The sequence below is a fragment of the Empidonax traillii genome, unplaced genomic scaffold, assembly GCF_003031625.1.
Source record: "Empidonax traillii isolate 1590-97213 ecotype Southwest subspecies unplaced genomic scaffold, ASM303162v1 scaffold468:size725061, whole genome shotgun sequence".
Taxonomy (NCBI): domain Eukaryota; kingdom Metazoa; phylum Chordata; class Aves; order Passeriformes; family Tyrannidae; genus Empidonax; species Empidonax traillii.
Genome location: NW_020955661.1, coordinates 417,436 through 434,693, shown reverse-complemented (window position 1 = coordinate 434,693; position 17,258 = coordinate 417,436). Strand labels below are relative to the sequence as shown.

Genomic DNA, 17,258 nt, shown 5'->3' with positions numbered 1-17,258 from the left:
AAACTGGGCACGTGTTTGTCACTGGCCTAGATGGTCTGCAGAAAGCTCAGAGAGGGATTCTGGTGGAAAATAAACTTGAGTCTTTATGCTGCTCTAAGGAAGTTAACCACTGCACATTGCATCTTACACCCAACTTGGTTCCTACAGCCAGGATTTAGGATTTATATGTATTTTGGGATTGAAACTGATATGCATATTCAGAGAGAGAGAGGGAGGGGGAAAGAGAGAGGGAGGTATGAACCCAAATATATTGTGACTCTTTTGATTTGCCTTCTGGGGATGAAGTGTTCTTATTTGAGAATTTTCTCTTCTTTATCATGAGAAAATCAACCGGATTTTTTCTGTTAAGAGTACTATAGCTATAATATAGTTGTCAGAGATGGGATTTTAAGGGATGATACATTGTGAAACAGCTCATCAAAAGCCAGAAATTGTCTTTAAAAGGAAAGATCCTCTGATGACTTTTAAGAAAAACACCAATAAGCACTCAGTTCTCAATGGAGGAACATTTGCAGGATAACCTGGCATGACCTATGTTATTTTATATTTTTCTTAAGGCTCTGTTCATCCCTTTCCTGCAGAGTCTTGCAGATACTGTGGACAGTTCTTTCAGAAACAACAAGCTGACATTCAAAGACCTTTAAGAACTGTTGGGAGGAGAACTGAGTAAGACCAGAGGCATCATCATGCTACAGTGCAAACAGACAACACCCAAAACCCAATGAAATTCCCAGGAGTGCTCACAGAGGATGTCCTGGAGACTGAAAGAATGAAGAGGCTTCCTAAGAGGTATAGACAACTTTGCAGGGGATTGGTATACTGATAGCTATGAAATATGGTAATGTGGATTCAACCTGTAATTTAGGAATCCCTCAGTTACTGATTGATGGGGAACTGTGGTGAGGAAGGAAGAATAAAAACTTCCTGCTCATCTCCTACCCTGGCTGATCTATGGGCACTGCTCACATAGCCACAAGCCAAACTGAGCCAACATCCATAGCTCCTTCAAACAGACAGCATCTCAGCAGAACTGGGTAAGGCCAGATTAATATAGACAATAAGTTTTCATAGTTATTTACACTGCATTTGATGCAGTAACCTCTCATTGTATTACAGTGTATGAGCAGGATCAGTCACCTAAAAGCAAATGGCTATACAGAACTCTACAGAAACCTTCCAAAGAGCCCCCTGGTCAGTAGTACAGGATATGATGCAGAGAGCTCATCTGAAAGGCAGTGATAAACTCTGAATGCAAGTTAGCAAACACCTAATTAAAGCTGCAAAACTTTTAAGTAGGCATCTGATATATCAGAAGCGCAATTTTGCATCATGGTTATACAAACAGGATCTTAAATAAAGAATTTAGAGCTGTGCAATGATGAGGAATGGTATAGGAACTGTGCAGTGATGAGGAATGGTATAGGAACTGTGCAGTGATGAGGAATGGTATAGGAACTGTCAGAATTTTGAGCTCTGGAAAGGAATTAAAATAGGGAGCTAAACAGCGGATTAAAAAAATTACCAATTTATTTTAGATTCAAGACTTCAAGGGAAATCTAAGAATTAAAGGAGGGGACAGACTCCCCAACAGCCACTTTTTGCTGTTACAGGAGGGAATTCAGAGATCATCAATTCATACAGCCCGAAGCATAAAGCTGCCACAAGCACAAATCATTTGCAGGATCTAATTAATATAACCTGATGCTAACACCCTTTTCAAACTGAATAAATGATTTTGAAGAACAGTTGAGTTGTGCGTTTACTTCTATCACTGCCTGATTATGTATTAGTGCATGAGCCATAAAAGCAAAATATGGGCAGCTCTGCAGTGTAATATACCCCCCAAGGAGCTACAAGCCTTAGCCACAGGTAAATCTCATCTGCTTTCTCCTTGCCTGTATGTTGCTGAAATGCTCTGTAGCCTCAGCTATGCAACTCCTCTCAGTGGTGCTGTGCTGATAAAACATATTTCTGGAAGGTGGCTCCAGCTGAAAGGCAGATTTACTGACAACACAGTGCAGAACAAGAGGCATCTGAAGCGCAGGGGCAGAGGAGCGGGTGTGCCTTCAGCATTCTGCACTCAGGATCACAAGAGAGGGACAGCTCTGCCAATGGAAGCTGGAAATGCAACTTGCTTGACTTTCTCATCTCTAAGCTGCATGCAAAATATTAATGTCATGGTCAAATAAAACATTCTACCATTTTAGGCACATTGCCTAATTAGAGGCCATTGTTATTTGAGAATACTGTTTTTGCAGCTGTCAGGAAATTAAATAACCCAAGGGTAACTTGAATTAAATGAAGCTGTACAAACACATAGCTCAGCTTTGAAATCCTGACTCTGACAAGAATCTCCTCTGCTTTTCAAGGGACTAAACATCTAACTAGGGCATGCAACTATCCTTTTCAATCAGGCCAAACACTGGTCCTTCTTGAAGGGCTGAAGCCGTAGTGCTTTAGAGACTGAGAACTTGCAAATCCATACAGATGCACAAGCACTGAAATCAGCAGCACCTCCTGAGGAAAGAGCTCTAGTACAAGTGTCCATTAAGAGAGCAATAAAAGGAAATGCTTATACAGAAACCCTGCTTTTTTCTCATTTTCAACTATTTCTCCTCTTGCAATCCTTGTAGCTTGAAACTTTGTCAGCAATCTAAAAACTAACCCGGTTATACTTTTACACTGACTTTTTAAAAATTAAACAAAAAAGAGAAGTGCATTTCCAATGAGATTGGTGCAGTCATGTGAAATGCACAAAAATGTCCATTTTGAAAATCTGTTTCAGGTGGCCTCCCTTCTTAGCTTTCTATTTTTGATTTCTGCTGCGGGAAACAAAAAACTCAGACTAATACCAAAGTCTGAGTCTAAGAGCAAGAGACAAATTCTTGCCAGGCCAGACACTGACCTAGCAATAAAAGGAATTGCACAACAAAGTCAAGTCAACATGCAGAAGTTGTTGTAATGAGACAGCACAGTTCCCACCTGGCCATGGACACAGAGGGACTCACTACATTGGGAGGATCATAAGAATACTGGTTTTACAGTAGTGTCTTAGATATTCAGGTCTTTGGAATACAGTGGCAAATAAAGCCTGATTTTGAAGTGCATATAAGTAGGTCTCTATTTGGGCTTCTAAGTAAGGCAAAATCTCATCTGTCCTACAAAGCATGTATGTGACCTGAATCAAATAATTTGGTCTCATTTTTATCGGTTTCCTCATATGTGGGAGAAAAAAATTAATTCTTACTTCACAGGGGTCTCCTAAGACAGAAAGTATGAATACACTCCAAAACTAAAGCACCATTATTATGTTTGGCTAAAAGTGTGGAACATGGTAAGGTAGATTCCAAAAATAATCATTATGTCCATTCTCACTGGAGAGCTGGGTTAGGAGGACAAATCCAGGTTAGGCTTTGGTCAGCCCTAAGGAAATCAGGCTGCTCTCTTTCTTCCTCTTCACAGGATAATACACCACTAACAATGAGCAAACCTGGAAAATCAAAACCAGATCCAATTTTCAAAAGTTGACATTTGCTCATGAGAAGGAAGAAGGGAGCAGAAACTGGCTTTTTTCTTAGGTGGTAAGCCATGAAGACTAAAAGTGTGGCTCAAGATGTGTTCAGAGCAGGGCTATTGGTGCAGGATTGCCTCCTGAGTTCACAGACTTTGACGCCCTCTCTGTGCCACAGTCAAGAGTTGGGTCCTTCCCAACCTGTCAGCCATGGCTTTCTGCTCCCAGGCAAGAAAGTGTTGCCAAGGCCACTCCTCACCCACTTGCTGCTTTATGAGCAAATGGGATCAACAGTCCGAAAGAACAAAGAATTTTCTCTCTGACAGTGCAGTAACAGGAACTGCAGGAATCAGCAGATTTCCCATTTTCTGATAAAGCTTTCCCCGTGTTTCAAAGACTCTTGGCAAAGGCTTTGCTCACAGACTCTGCAAGCCAGGGGTGGGGAGGACACAGCCCAGACAGTCCAAGGCAAAGCTGCCGGCTCTGGGACACGGCGCGTTCCACCCAACAACCCGAAACGCAAATAAAAGAACATTCTTTTTTTAAAAAGTATTTCAGTATTTCAGACAACATTTCACTGAACTGGCAGAGAAGAGCCACTAATTACATTTTAAATAAGACTTGAAGATGGAGCCACTAAATTCCTAACTGTAAGATTGTAACCTTGACGTTGTGAGTCTTAATCCTGTGAAAGATTAAACGCTAAGATAGAAAATTTTTGAAAGATTATGCAACTTTTCTCATAAAGGGTATTTTTTTCCCACCATAATCTTCAATCTGTTCCACTACAGAGAGGATTTATTCAGCAGGCTGCAAGTACACCCATTGTAAAAGGGAATCCTGGGGGACAGAGGTTACCTCAATTATTACTATTTATCATGACCCTTGGCAGTTACATTATCAAAGCATTTCTCCCAGGCAACCTACAATAGGGCTCAAGCTCTGCCAGGGGAGGTTTAGGTTAGATGTTAGGAAGAAATTCTTTACAGAGAGGGTAATCAGGCATTGGAACAGCCTACCCAGAGAGGTGGTGGATTCACCATCCCTGGAGGTTTTTAAGCAGAGATTGGATGTGGCCCTCAGTGCCATGATATAGTAATTGGAGTTGGATCAGGGGTTGGACTCGATGATCTTGGAGGTCTTTTCCAACCCAATCTATTCTATGATTCTATAGTAAACATGATTCTAACACATGTTTACTAAGTAATCTTTACAAGGCCTGTTATGAAGTGATTTAATAGGATTATCCCAATTTTTTAGAGGAGGAAACTGAGAGAGCCACTGAGAGATTTGTCCAATGTCAAGCAGAAAAGCCCACAGAAGTCTTGGGAACTTCACCATAGTGCTCTGGCTCCCTGTCCCTTCCCCTTGTGACTGTAGCAGCAGAACTGCTCACTTGAGAATGGCTCATCTGCCCATGGGGCAGCCCTTCCACAAACTCAAGACAGATTGTGACTGTCAGGCCAAAAGCCTGAAGATGATGGTTCACCAGTGTTTCACCATCAGCTTAATACTGTATGCAAAGGAAAGAACATCCCCTCGACTAAACAACCAGACACACTGCACTGACATTATGAGAGCTACCCTTTATCCATCATTATCTCTGGAGACTTTGTACCAAGGCAGGCAGAAAGCTGGGAAAACCTGATCACTGGCACCAGGAGAAAAGGCTGAACAAGTTTTTGGGCACAAAATGTGCCACCTCTGCCTGAGAGCCTCTGTCTGCGTACAGACAGATCTAAGTTTGTTTGGCTTTCCAATCTCACTTGATTAAGAGAATCCTCCAGGCCTGCCAGGAATAGAAACTTTCTCCCCTCAAGGAATGACTGCTGATCCTTGGGAAACCTGAGGCATCTCCTGCTCTGATGAGAACATCTGGCAAATCTGCTCAGAGACCGACCCTGGGGAGTGCCATGCACTGGCATTTTGCCATGGATTACCATGAAAGAGATGTTTTCTCTGTTGGCAGATAATGTCAGACTGGTTTTTTTCAAAGGTTACTGAAGCCTCAATTTTTAGACTGAGGTCACAGCATTTATGAGATGCCTAGGTGGAGAAAAATCCTCTTCCTCATCCAGGTCATGAACTCGAGAAAAGTATGGCTTAAATTTAAAGTAGGTTCACAATTAGCAAAGCTTGGGAACTGGTGGTTGAATGCTTACAGCCGTGGGAAAACGGTTTCATTTCCTGCTTGTATCACCGATTTCTTGTGCTTCACTTCTCAACCTGTTGTGGGTGGGCAACTGCACTTCCCCATCTCTCATAGGGAGCTCCATATAAAATTCACATCAAAAGCAGGGAAAGATGACAGATTACAGACTTACTAGCACTTACAACATAAAAATGCTTTAAAAGGTCTTACAGAGTTGTATTCAGCCTTGCCATGGTGTGCACTCAGCCATGGTGGAATACAATCAGCTCCAGTACAAACAAGTTACCCTCTCTGCTTAAGCCTATCCTTCAGAAAAAGAAACAGAAATGCACCAGTGGAACAGCAAGCAGATGGTCAAATGCTCTCTAATGAAATAAGCAGGGCTGCTACTTCTCTGCTGAGCTGCATCTTGCTCTTAGAAAGCAACCTTAGATTTCAGTGAATTGTTCCATCATTTCAGCCAGAAAAGCTTTGTAGGTCCTGCATTTATGAGAGGGGTTGATAAGAATGAGCCCTGGTATCTGTCTGCTCATCTGTCTCGGACTTTGGGAAGTGTGAGGAAGCAGACAAGATATAACAAATTTAAAGGAGGAAATCATGGCCACTCGAGTGGTTCAGGAAGAGAAGTCAGGTCTTTCTCACCCCACAGGCTGTAAAACAAAAACAGATATCAATACACACCCATCTGCTAGAGGAAACAGTGAAAAATATGCATTATTTATGCAGTACTTCTTTAAATAGGAGCAAGCAGAGAAACTGAACCAAAAGACTTTATGTGGCAGGTTACAAGCATAAGGAATACTACGTGCTGTCAAGATCTGCAAACCCACTCTCATACAAGCTCTGAGAAGCTGAAATGCTCCTTTCCCCAGGTGACACAAACCAGACGTTGGAATATTACATATTTCTCATTCTTCCCTCTCTTCTCCCAGAAGCTTTAACTACCAAATCCTACTGCCTCCTGGGAGAGGGCAGAAATCCCATGCAATCACAGACTCTAAAAATGTTTATTGATCTGTAAAAACAGACATGAATTGCAGGGAAAACCTCCCCAACCAAGAACCTATTCATAATTAGGCAATAGTCAAATCCCCATGTTTTAATTTGAATTTAGGTCATTAATACCACATTACTTAAAAAACCCCCAAACTCCAGACACAGTGTAGTCTAGCCAATGCAGAGGTTCAAAAGAGAGCAATTGTACGCGTGTTTAGTAGAGAAAAACATGTTCTGCCTAGCAACCACAGGCTCTCCTGGCTGTCCAGGGGAGGAAACTAGCACTATAAATGTCAGCAAGCAAATTATGCCAGTGTGCCTGAGATACAAAGGCCTAGTCACTGGGCAATAAAAAATTAAAGGAGAGATAGTTATAGAAGCAATATTCAGAAAACAACATGCAATTATTAGCTTGTTTCTCTCTGTATCTTTAAATAAAGTTAAAAATTGCTCCCAGCTAGATGGGTTCTGTGCTTGGACTTATTTATAAGCTAATTTCTTGCCTGTTTTATATATAGGATGAGAGAGAGGACACTGAAAGCAATTTGCCATTTTGATGTTATTGAAACAGGAACTCAGTGTGGTACTAAAGCATATGATGGTCCTGAATCCAAGCTCAGACGGGGAACAGGTTGTCTGAGGATGATGGTTATCAAAACAAAGCATTGCCAACAAGACGGCTTTTCTCTTTTTATCCCTTTTTTTATTAAAATGAAAATTTCTCTGCAAATCTAACTAGCTGAGATTTTTCAAATAGTTCCATTATTTTTAATGCACCGGGCAATTTACTGTGAAGCATGAACTGCGACAAGGAGCCTCCTCCTTCTGGAAAACGTGTAAATAAATGGATTTCTGGCCTCAGAGAAGATCCTACCCATATCAGGCAGCCAAAGAAGGTTTAAGGAAGGACTGTCACATCCAACTTGCAGATGAACCTCAGTGTAGGGAGGTAGCAAGTCTTGCTACATGTTCAACCCAGGGAATCTGCACCTGAGAAGGACATTTCCAGTGCTGCTTCAGTACTGAAATGAAATGGTCTTTCCTCATTGGTTCAAATCCAGACCTAAGGTCTGCTGACTGCAGAGACCTACATGAAATGTGCTTGCCAATTCTAGGACAAAGATCAGAGTACATGAAGGTGATGTGTTTCCCTTAATGCAAATTTCCCTGGAACTAGAATATGCATGTTTACCAACTTGAAAGTCACTCCTCCCTTTATACCAGCATGTTATTTCTTTTCCCCTTCTCTGATACCTTTGAAGTTCACTGCCTACATGAAAGATTATGTGCAAAGGACACCAAGCAAGTGCCAAGGCCGGGAAGACAGTGACCTCACCTTGAAAACATTAGCAACGTGCTGCTTTACAATATTCCATCTTCAGGACAGCTTCCCCTGGTGACAGCCTGTTCCAGACCCCATTTATGCAGATATTCGTGGAGCAAATCAACAGCTGCCAAGGTCACAGATGAGACCTGGCTGGGGCAGCCACAGGTGTGGGTTGTCCCCATAATGGAGAAAGAAACCTTCAAACTCCATTCACTGCCCTCTAAGTGGTCTCAAAAAGGGAGATTTGTCTTTCCTACCATATATAGGCGGAATAGGGTACAAACTCAAAAGGTAGAATTTGTTGCCCTCTAGGTCCAAAGAGACTGTCTTGTACAGAGGAGCCTATTTTCACATAGCATGTAGCCAGGCCCCTGTGGTGATGACTCTGGGCAGGTCACTATCAAACAGTTCAGCTTCATTTCAATGAATTCAAGAGATACTGAAACCGTAGATGACATTGGATGGGCTCTTCATTAGGCTTGTAGAGAATAATGGTGATTGACAGAGAGTGTAAGTTCTACATTTCTCACTGTACTGTGCAATTAGAGAAGTGCTGTAAAACCAGAGGCTGGACGGATGGCATTTCATCTGAAAGCTACCCAAGCAGAGCTATCACTAAACATAGTAGTGGACTTCCAAGACAAAAAAGGGCTGCAGACAAACCAACTGGGCAAACCAGGAACAGAAAAAGGACAATCAAACCAAGCCCAACCCCCTTTAAACTGCCATTTTACCTACAATAAAAGGCTCTCTGGATACAGAGAGCTGTGACACAACAGCTGTTGGAAGCGCCACCAGAGAAACATTGCTACCCCCAAACCTTACTATTTTATTCAGATGGCATTTCCAGGAAAGGACTGCAATGTCAGCAACTGCTTCCCAGTGCACATAAACACGTTTTCCAAGAGCATGGGTAACTCCAGGTGTGCTGGACACATGGGTAACTCCATGTGTTTTCCTTTCAGTGTGTGACAGCTAAAACCTTTGGTGAACAGCAAGACTGCAGGCTAGAAGCTCTGCTTGTGCAGCTGCTCAAAGACAGGGAGAATGTCCTTGGTGCCCTTTGAAAGAGGGAGAGGCTATGCAGAGAGCACAGGGGCTATGGCATATCTGCACCATGCACAGACATCTCCTGCTTTCAGCCCAACCTTGGGAAAAAAAGCAAACCAGCCAGATAAATATTCCTATATTTCAGGGAGCATCAGCCACTCCATTTTTATGCCATGTGCTGGCTCCACAGCAGGGGATCGATGCCAGGATTGTACATGGCTGTCCAAGCACCCCAGTAGCTGAGACACTTGTCTTCATGCAGGAGGGCCCATGGCCAAACTCTTTCTGTGAATTCATCCCAGTATCAGCCAGGAAAAGAGCTTTCTCTGCACTGTCCCCCTGTGTTATTTGCTAAATAAAATTATTTCTCATTAACAGGCCAAAGCCCAAGAAACAGCCACTGGAACAAACAAGGTTCTGTGCAGATATAAATCCTCACCTCACTACCAGGGAATTAAAGCACAGAATTAGGCTGTAGCTGTTCCCTTTCAGCACAGTGAACGCTTAAGCAGGTTATGGCTTTGCACTGCAGACGTCTTCTGGGGAGGAGAAATAATGACTCCTTTACCAGCCCGAGTCACTCGCTGCTCTCAGGGAAACAAGCCTAGGGATTATTTGTCGACAAAGCAGTTAAGAATGATTACTGCATGTCAGTGTGTCTGAAGTGTTAACATCAAGGATTGCTGAAGTGCCAGTATTTCTTTAGCCTAGTGTTTTCCCATCAGGAATGCCTGTGATGTGCAGAAGGGCTAACACGGCTACCATGGGAGATGCCAGCTAACAGGACAACCTTCTCACTGCTGCTGTGGCAAAAATTCACACAGGTCCCCGAGAAAGAAAGGTCCTAATTTTCCACACAGGAAAACCTGTCCTTCAGAAACTTACATCAAGTTTTTTAAGCACTGCAAGAAAAACAGTTATCTGGAAAGAAAAAGAAAGTCACTTACTGTTGGGACTTGCTTTCTGAACTTCTCATCAAAGCTGAAGATTTACCCTGTAATTCTTGAACTTGGCACTTTGCTACTCAGGACAAGCAGCAGCTGATGCACTCGAGGCAGACATGATTGGTGTTTTGCAAGAAGGTGGGATGCTGGAACTCTTGGAGATTTTGATTCTGTTGAAGCCCATGGGCTGATTACAGGCTATACAATGGCAAAGTGAGCTTCCTCCTCCCAAGACATTTATAGCTGGACTGTGAGGGGAACTGTGGAGCGAAGCAGAGCCCTTTCACTGTCACAGGGCATCCTGTATGTCAGATCCTGGATTGCTCCAGACCATGAAAAACTCAAACCATACTGAACTGAGAAACAAAGACCGAACAACTGCAGACAGGGCTAACCCTGAGATGAAGCTTTGGATGTGGTGGTGACAATTCAGAAAGAGGAACAAAGGCTGTACACAAACCCAAGAGATATGGGGGTTGTGGTAGGAGAGTTAGCAGTGCACACAGGTCTTGCCAGCACATCATCACTTCCTAGGAAAAAGCACAGAAAAGGGGATGAAGCTGCCAGCTAGGTGATGCTACTACCCAGGTGGAGTTTTGCACCTGCCTTCCCATGCCATGCTGCAGCAGAGGATGGCCTTAGCATGTTTCCTCCTTCCCCTGCATGGCCTGGAAGATGGTCTTTTCTCCTGCAAAGCCCTGCTTTAACTCACCAACTGCACACAGTGTATTTGAAAAAACAGGGATAGTGTTATGCTGCCAAAACCACGGCCCAAGGTACATGGGCACTTATGACTATCAGCCGTAAGTTCAGATGCCAGTGAGAGCCGAGGTGACAGAAGGTCCAAGCAGAGGGGACTGCTGCTTTGAAGTGCAGCAGCACTGCCTGGTTCACAGAGGTAACTTGGGAACCAGTGGGAAATGCAGGTCCTTGAGGACACTGATCATGCTAGACCTGTGATTTGCTCCAAGCATGGCCAGTGGTGCACAGTGCAACATCCCCCACCACGGAGGGGCAAGGCCACTGCCTGAGCCCACCTTTGTTTCAAGCTGGAATAATTTTCAGAGAGAAAAATGGCAGTGTGGTTGTTGAAGACTGTACAGGGGTATTTGCAACCTAAACTTGCCACCAGTGATTGAACTGAGAAATCTCCATTGTGCCACCAGGGCAGCGAAACGAGTACATTGGATGTCAGACACAGATGCGATGCTGGAGGTGAGCGTGCCCTTAGCATATCCCATCCACAGGGACAGCACAGTTTAGTGACACAGACTCCTCCTGAGAATGGGAATTTCTGGGTTTCTTGCTCTGCCACGTGCTGTGCCCCTTGAAAAAACCCCAAAAACTTTCTCCTACTTGGTGAGCCTTCTCTTTAAATGGAGCTCTTAGTGGGAGGCTCTGTATCCTACTATTATGGCAAAACCAAATTTGAATTTATTTTCTCCAGCTGCTACTGATAACAAAAAAGCTGATACTACCAACAGTTGTAAAATTCTTGTGTATGCCCCTCAAACAAATGCAACAAGTGACACTCTGGCAGCAGAATTGTATGTCAAACTCCCAAATTATAAACAGAGAGCTGTAAAGATGTATTTACCTATTCTCAACCTAGGGATTAATTTATTAAAATCTTTAGCTACCTTTGTACTGTTCTAAAATGTAGTTTGTTCTATTACATGTTTATGAGTATTCCTGAAACAGAAACGAGACTTATTCAGCAAAGCTACTGATCATAAACTTTGACTCTGTACTAAAAAAGATGATGTAGTTTCAAGTTTTCTCCTTGTGTTTTAGATATTATGAACACACTGAATATTACAGTGTCACAAGAACGTTCTCAACAATAATTCCTATCCAGGAATAAAATCCTCTTTTATCATATTTTGATGAAAAAACATCCAAATTGAATAGACTTTTAATTCCAACCACAGAAAGGAAAAATAGTAATAATAGCTGCCCAACACATTCTCATTCCACCACCTCAATAACACTGCTACAAACAAAACCTCCACACACGACAATAGTTATTACAAACTATTTCCATCTACAAAGCCAAACCAATCTCTCCATCAGCATTTGCCCAGCCCCAAGAATCTGCAGCTCTCTAGCACATGCCAATCACCTTTTGTGACGACTCCACCTCTGACCCTGTCAGCCAGCACAAGCAAAGAAAGATGGCACATTCAGCACAGGGAGAGCTGGGTGTAAGAAAGGGGGATAAATCACAGCTTTTGGTGATAAGCCAAAGGAGCTGATTCACAACTCCACAGCACTGTGCTGGCTGTGGGGATGATACAAACTACTCATCCTCAAGCGCTCCTTTGAAAGAGAGGTTGATAGAAGCAGCTAGAGATGCAAGATGTGTGCTTGTGGAGGCTTGAGGACACAGGCCAGCTCATTTTAACACAGAATCAAAATCACAGAATCAACTAGGTTGGAAAAGACCTCTGAGATCATCGAGTCCAACCCAAACACAATGATATGCAGATGGTTTTGCTGTTTCAAACACATTTAAACTGCTCTTTAAGACCTGTGTGTGCTCCTCTCTCAGCATTCAAAAATATTTATACTCTGGCTGTGAATCACCTTGTACAGCACAGCAGCTGAGACAGTGTGCTTAAGTGATCAAAGCACCTTTCAGAGCTGTGCTACCCGCACTGACAAACAGAGCTGTCTTACAAACACTTTGATTTATAATCTCAGCGAGGTGACATGTTTTCCTCCTCCTGTCCCAGGTTGGCACATGCTGGCACTGACCTAGGAAGCCCTCTTCATCCACAATGATGGTGTAGTCCTCGGGGGTTTCCGTGAGGCTGAAGAACTTGCACCTGGCAAAGGCAAACAGCAGGAGAACATGATTAGATGCTGGACTGAGCAGAGCCTGGTCTTTCACCTAAAATGGAGGTCCTTTCCCATCCAGCTGTGATGGAGGAAAGAGTCAAGGTCTGAGAGGACAGTGCTGGAGAGGCCTGAGGCATTTACAGACCTGGATTTTATTCCTGGCTAACTTGCACTGTTGTTGTGACCCACATTCCCTGCTGCTTGCCTATGCACAATCGAACTGGTAAAACTCTTACTATATTTTATGACTGAGTTTTTAGTTACTTTTCTCTAATTACCATATTCCTTAAGGCTTCTCATCACAGCCAGGACCTGCTGTGTTGCACTGACACAGAGCAAAAAGCTTTGGTCATTGGCTGATCACTCCAGTACCCTCCAAAAGCCTTCCCATGGTTCATGCCTACAACTGTTTTCCCTATCGGTCCACAAAAATGTCTCGCCTTATCAAGATTTGGCATTCAATCTCTCAACCAAGCCCCAGTATCTCTTCTTATTGCTTCAGAGGCTTTTTCCACAAGCAGACAGCACCCCAACTTCCTATGCTGGTCCTCGGCCCTTCCCTGGGGTGCTCCAGGTGCAGAGCCATGGGAGCAGCAATCAAGCCCACAGACATAACACTGAGCTCCCCCCACCTCGATCCCCCACTGCCTCTGCTCTGCTCCACACTCATCTTCGGACACTACAGGCCAAGTGCAGCACAGCATTCCCAGCGTGCTCAGCACTGAGCACAGTGTCACCTCCAGCAGGAGATACAAACCAAATGTGACATGGGATTCTTCCCCTGCTAACACAAACAAAAAGAGGCTCAGCCTTAAGGTTTAACACCACATATAGTTGAAAAGGATTTTTTTCCCTGACACACCAACATATGTACAGCAACATCTACTGAAAAAAACCCCAGCTTCTATCAGTTGGTCCCCAGCAATGGCAGAAAGGTTAGCACAGCATTTTTCAAGCTCATATTCACCTTCAGCAGAGCATCAGTGCTGGGCAGCAACCCAGGCAGGGCTCCCAGCCCCTCCAGGAGCATGCCAGAGCACAAGGACCGTTTTTGCCGCCCAAGCCACAGAAACTTTTTTCCCTCTAGGAAGCTAAATTGGCTGCAACATGAAGAGCCTGTGTCTCTAAGAACCAAAGAGCAAGATTTCACAGTTACACTATAAAAAGAGATTGGATGTGGCCCTTAGTGCCATGATATAGTAACTGGAGTTGGATCAGGGGTTGGACTTGATGATCTTGGAGGTCTTTTCCAACCCAATCTATTCTATGATTCTATGATTCTATGAATACTGTCCAATTTATCTGAGGCAACCTATAGAAAATATTTTAAATATTTAAAAAATAAATATTGTTCTCAAGACCCCAAATTTCACAGCATGTTCACTGTATAATTTCTGTATGAAGCACAGTTCAGTAGCATTCATCAACCAGGGACTACCAGGGCTTCTCAGCACTGCTGAGCATCTGTGTTTTAAAGTGTTCAGGACTTCTGAAAGCCCAGAACCTCACACTGATGGTTCAAGACATCAAAAGATGAAGGTATTTACTTGATTATAGAATCAGAATAACACCTTGGCTGCAGCATTCTTCTGACTGGTTGAAAAGAACAAACATAGCAGCTATCCCCTCCAAAAACAATAGGGAGAAAAATGAGATGGATGCTGCCCTCCCCATCATCTCATCAGAAAACTGAGAAGAAACAACACATTGTTCAATTAGTGATCTGCCATGTAACCAGCATGATTTCATGTACATGGAAAGTATAAGACATCCTGCCTTTAGAGACTCATCCTGTTTCCCTGGAAGCATCCATCACAACAATCAAGCATGACACTCTTCCTCCTAGCACAGACATATCACTATAAAATGCAGATGTGGCCCCACCACAAGAGAAACCACAACTTAATTATTTTGTGTCATTGGTAATAGCTGCTGTGACGGCCAACTCAGCTCTCTAGGAACAGTGCCAAGAGAAGCAGAAAATAGCAGCAGCCCAAATTTTGCTCTCACTCTTAACTGCACAAGGCTGCGACCTGTGCAAGGGGTGATCCAAGCTGGATAAAATGGATTGCTGGGATGCTGTTCCAGGTGAGTCCCAGGAGGCAGAAGTATTTGTTACTTAGTGGATGAATTCCCTGGGAAAGTCAATGAAATAAAAGTCTTTGCTACTACTACCCGATCAAGCCACATGCATGGTGACTGAGGAAAAGCTAGTGGTCTTAAAGGAGAAAACGTTAATAATAAAAAAAACTAATCTTGCCTGATCTGTGATGGCATTTATTGAAGAACATTGTACCAGAACAGTAATAAATGTCTCTGTGCACCACTGACCCCAGCAGAAAAAGCATGATTGTGACAGATGCTAGTTTCTGAGCACACATCTAAGGGATATGTACAGACGAAATCCCTTAATTGCTGGCTCAGAATGCATGTCAAAACCTCATTATCTTCATGCACCATCTTAAAGCCCAATCCCCAACTCAGTTCAGTTCTGTAAAAGGTCAGTACCACAGAGCCATCTGAATTTAAAAGCAAAGTCTTTCACCAGCACAGAGAAGACCCTTGGTTCTTGGGGTTTATATTCATTTTGTTCAAGCCAATGATGCATTCTTTTTCCCAAGGGAAATCTAAACAAGAAAAACTGGAATTGCAAATCTTGTGTGACAAACCAGAAGGAACTCAATGTCATATCTCTCTCATTATATAACACATGCCTCTTCCATTCAAGTTATTTCAATAATTTCTCTTTCCTCTTAAACCAGTCCTTGATAAGCTGAATGCCAACAGCATCTTCTATTATCACACCAAAGCCAAGAAAGGAAAAGAATTGCCTTTTAATCATTTTGAGACATCAGGCAAACAGTATTTCTCTAGGAATGTGTGGAAAGCACATATGTAGGAAGATGTATTACTAGTTTCCTAACAGCCAAACCTCAGGTGGATTATTTTGGATTTCTGCCTTCCTAAAGTTTCAGTACATTTCCACTTCAGCACTGTTGCTGACTTCAACTCCCAAACAACATATGCCTTTTTCTGGCAATGCCACAAATGTAGACCAATCTATAATTAGATTAGATCTTCGAAACTGCAAAGCCTACACTGTGTATGGAAGCAATACCCATGCTTGCACAGAGCAGGAAAGCGCCTGTTGGGTGCAGCAACAGCATCATTTCAGTTTGCAAACAGTACTCCAGTCTCTGTGGGAGAAGAGAGCAGGAAAGCAGAGTGGTTGTTCCTGCTTGCAGGTCCTCACCAGAAGTGTCTCCTCCAGCCATTCAGTCTTCAAGACTTGCTGAGATCACAAGAGTGACAATACTGGGATAAACGTGACTTTCCTTGGTTCTGGGTCACACACAGAGCACAAGTTTGTGGGAACACTGCTGTGCATCATTGGAAAGTTCAGCACAGACAACGGTCTTTAAGGAAGAGCACAAGTTTTACCTTCTTACTTATATGGAAACTACTCAGTTAATTCTTGTCTCAGGAGGGTAAAGTGTTGAAAAGCTGTGTGTCTATTTTCTGGAAGCTGATTATATGGTGGGGCCTGCACAGCACACGTCACCTGCTCCTCCTCTGGTGATAATCTGAAATTTTCGCCTTTGGGCCAGTTCATGATGATCTCCAAGATTTCTGGGCAACTGGAGTTTCCTAAGCCAAGCTCGCTGTGTAACCAGAGCAATCCATGTACTCTATGCAGATCACGTGGCGTGATGTGTGGAAGGGGCTTCCCCTCTGAACATCCAGCCCAGCACTGGCAGTAGGGGTGCCAAAAGGAGCTGTGCTTCAGTGCCAATCACTTCTGAAGTGGCTCCAACACCATCAGAAGCTGCCAGGATCTCTTTTTCAGTTGGGGTGTAACAGGCCTCAGACCCTTTGCACCCCTGACTCCAGAACCCTAGGGGTTGTCCTTGAGTCTCCCCACGTACTTTTTGCTGGAGATTCCAGGAAGAATCATTCTCCCTGGCTGTAGTGTAGAGCATGATTTTTACATCCTGTCCTGTCCTGACTGGCCCACGGACTGTGCCACGTCCTGTTTAATTTGTTCAAAAGCATGCTGTTGTTCAGCACCCCACTTAAAATTGTTCTTCTTCTGTGTTACATGATAGAGAGGGCTGACAATCCGACTGTAATCTGGAATACGCATCCTCCAAAAACCCACAGCACCTGGGAAAGCCTGTGTTTCCTTCTCGCTGGTCAGTGGGGACATAGCTGCTGTTTTGTTAACCACATCCATTGGGATCTGTGGATGTCCATGTTGCCATCTTACTCCTAAAACCTGAATTTCCCGGGCAAGTCCCTTGACCTTACTTTGTTTTATGGCAAAACCAGCCTTCAGGAGGATCTGGATTATCTTCTCCCTTTCTCAAAATCTGCCTCTGCTCTGTTCCCCCACACCAGATGTCATCAATGTACTGCAGATGTTCTGGAGCCTCACCC

General features: G+C 43.5%; 1 protein-coding gene across 4 annotated transcripts in view; it reads right to left on the bottom strand.

Moving 5' to 3' along the window:
- The window catches only part of CASTOR2 (cytosolic arginine sensor for mTORC1 subunit 2), a 118,185-nt gene that overhangs the window by 40,735 nt on the left and 60,192 nt on the right, over positions 1-17,258 (bottom strand). For all 4 annotated transcript variants that reach the window (XM_027895793.1, XM_027895795.1, XM_027895797.1 and 1 more), the window contains exon 2: positions 12,738-12,808. In XM_027895793.1, coding sequence (XP_027751594.1) covers positions 12,738-12,808 — 71 coding nt within the window. The remainder of the gene's footprint in view (positions 1-12,737; positions 12,809-17,258) is intronic.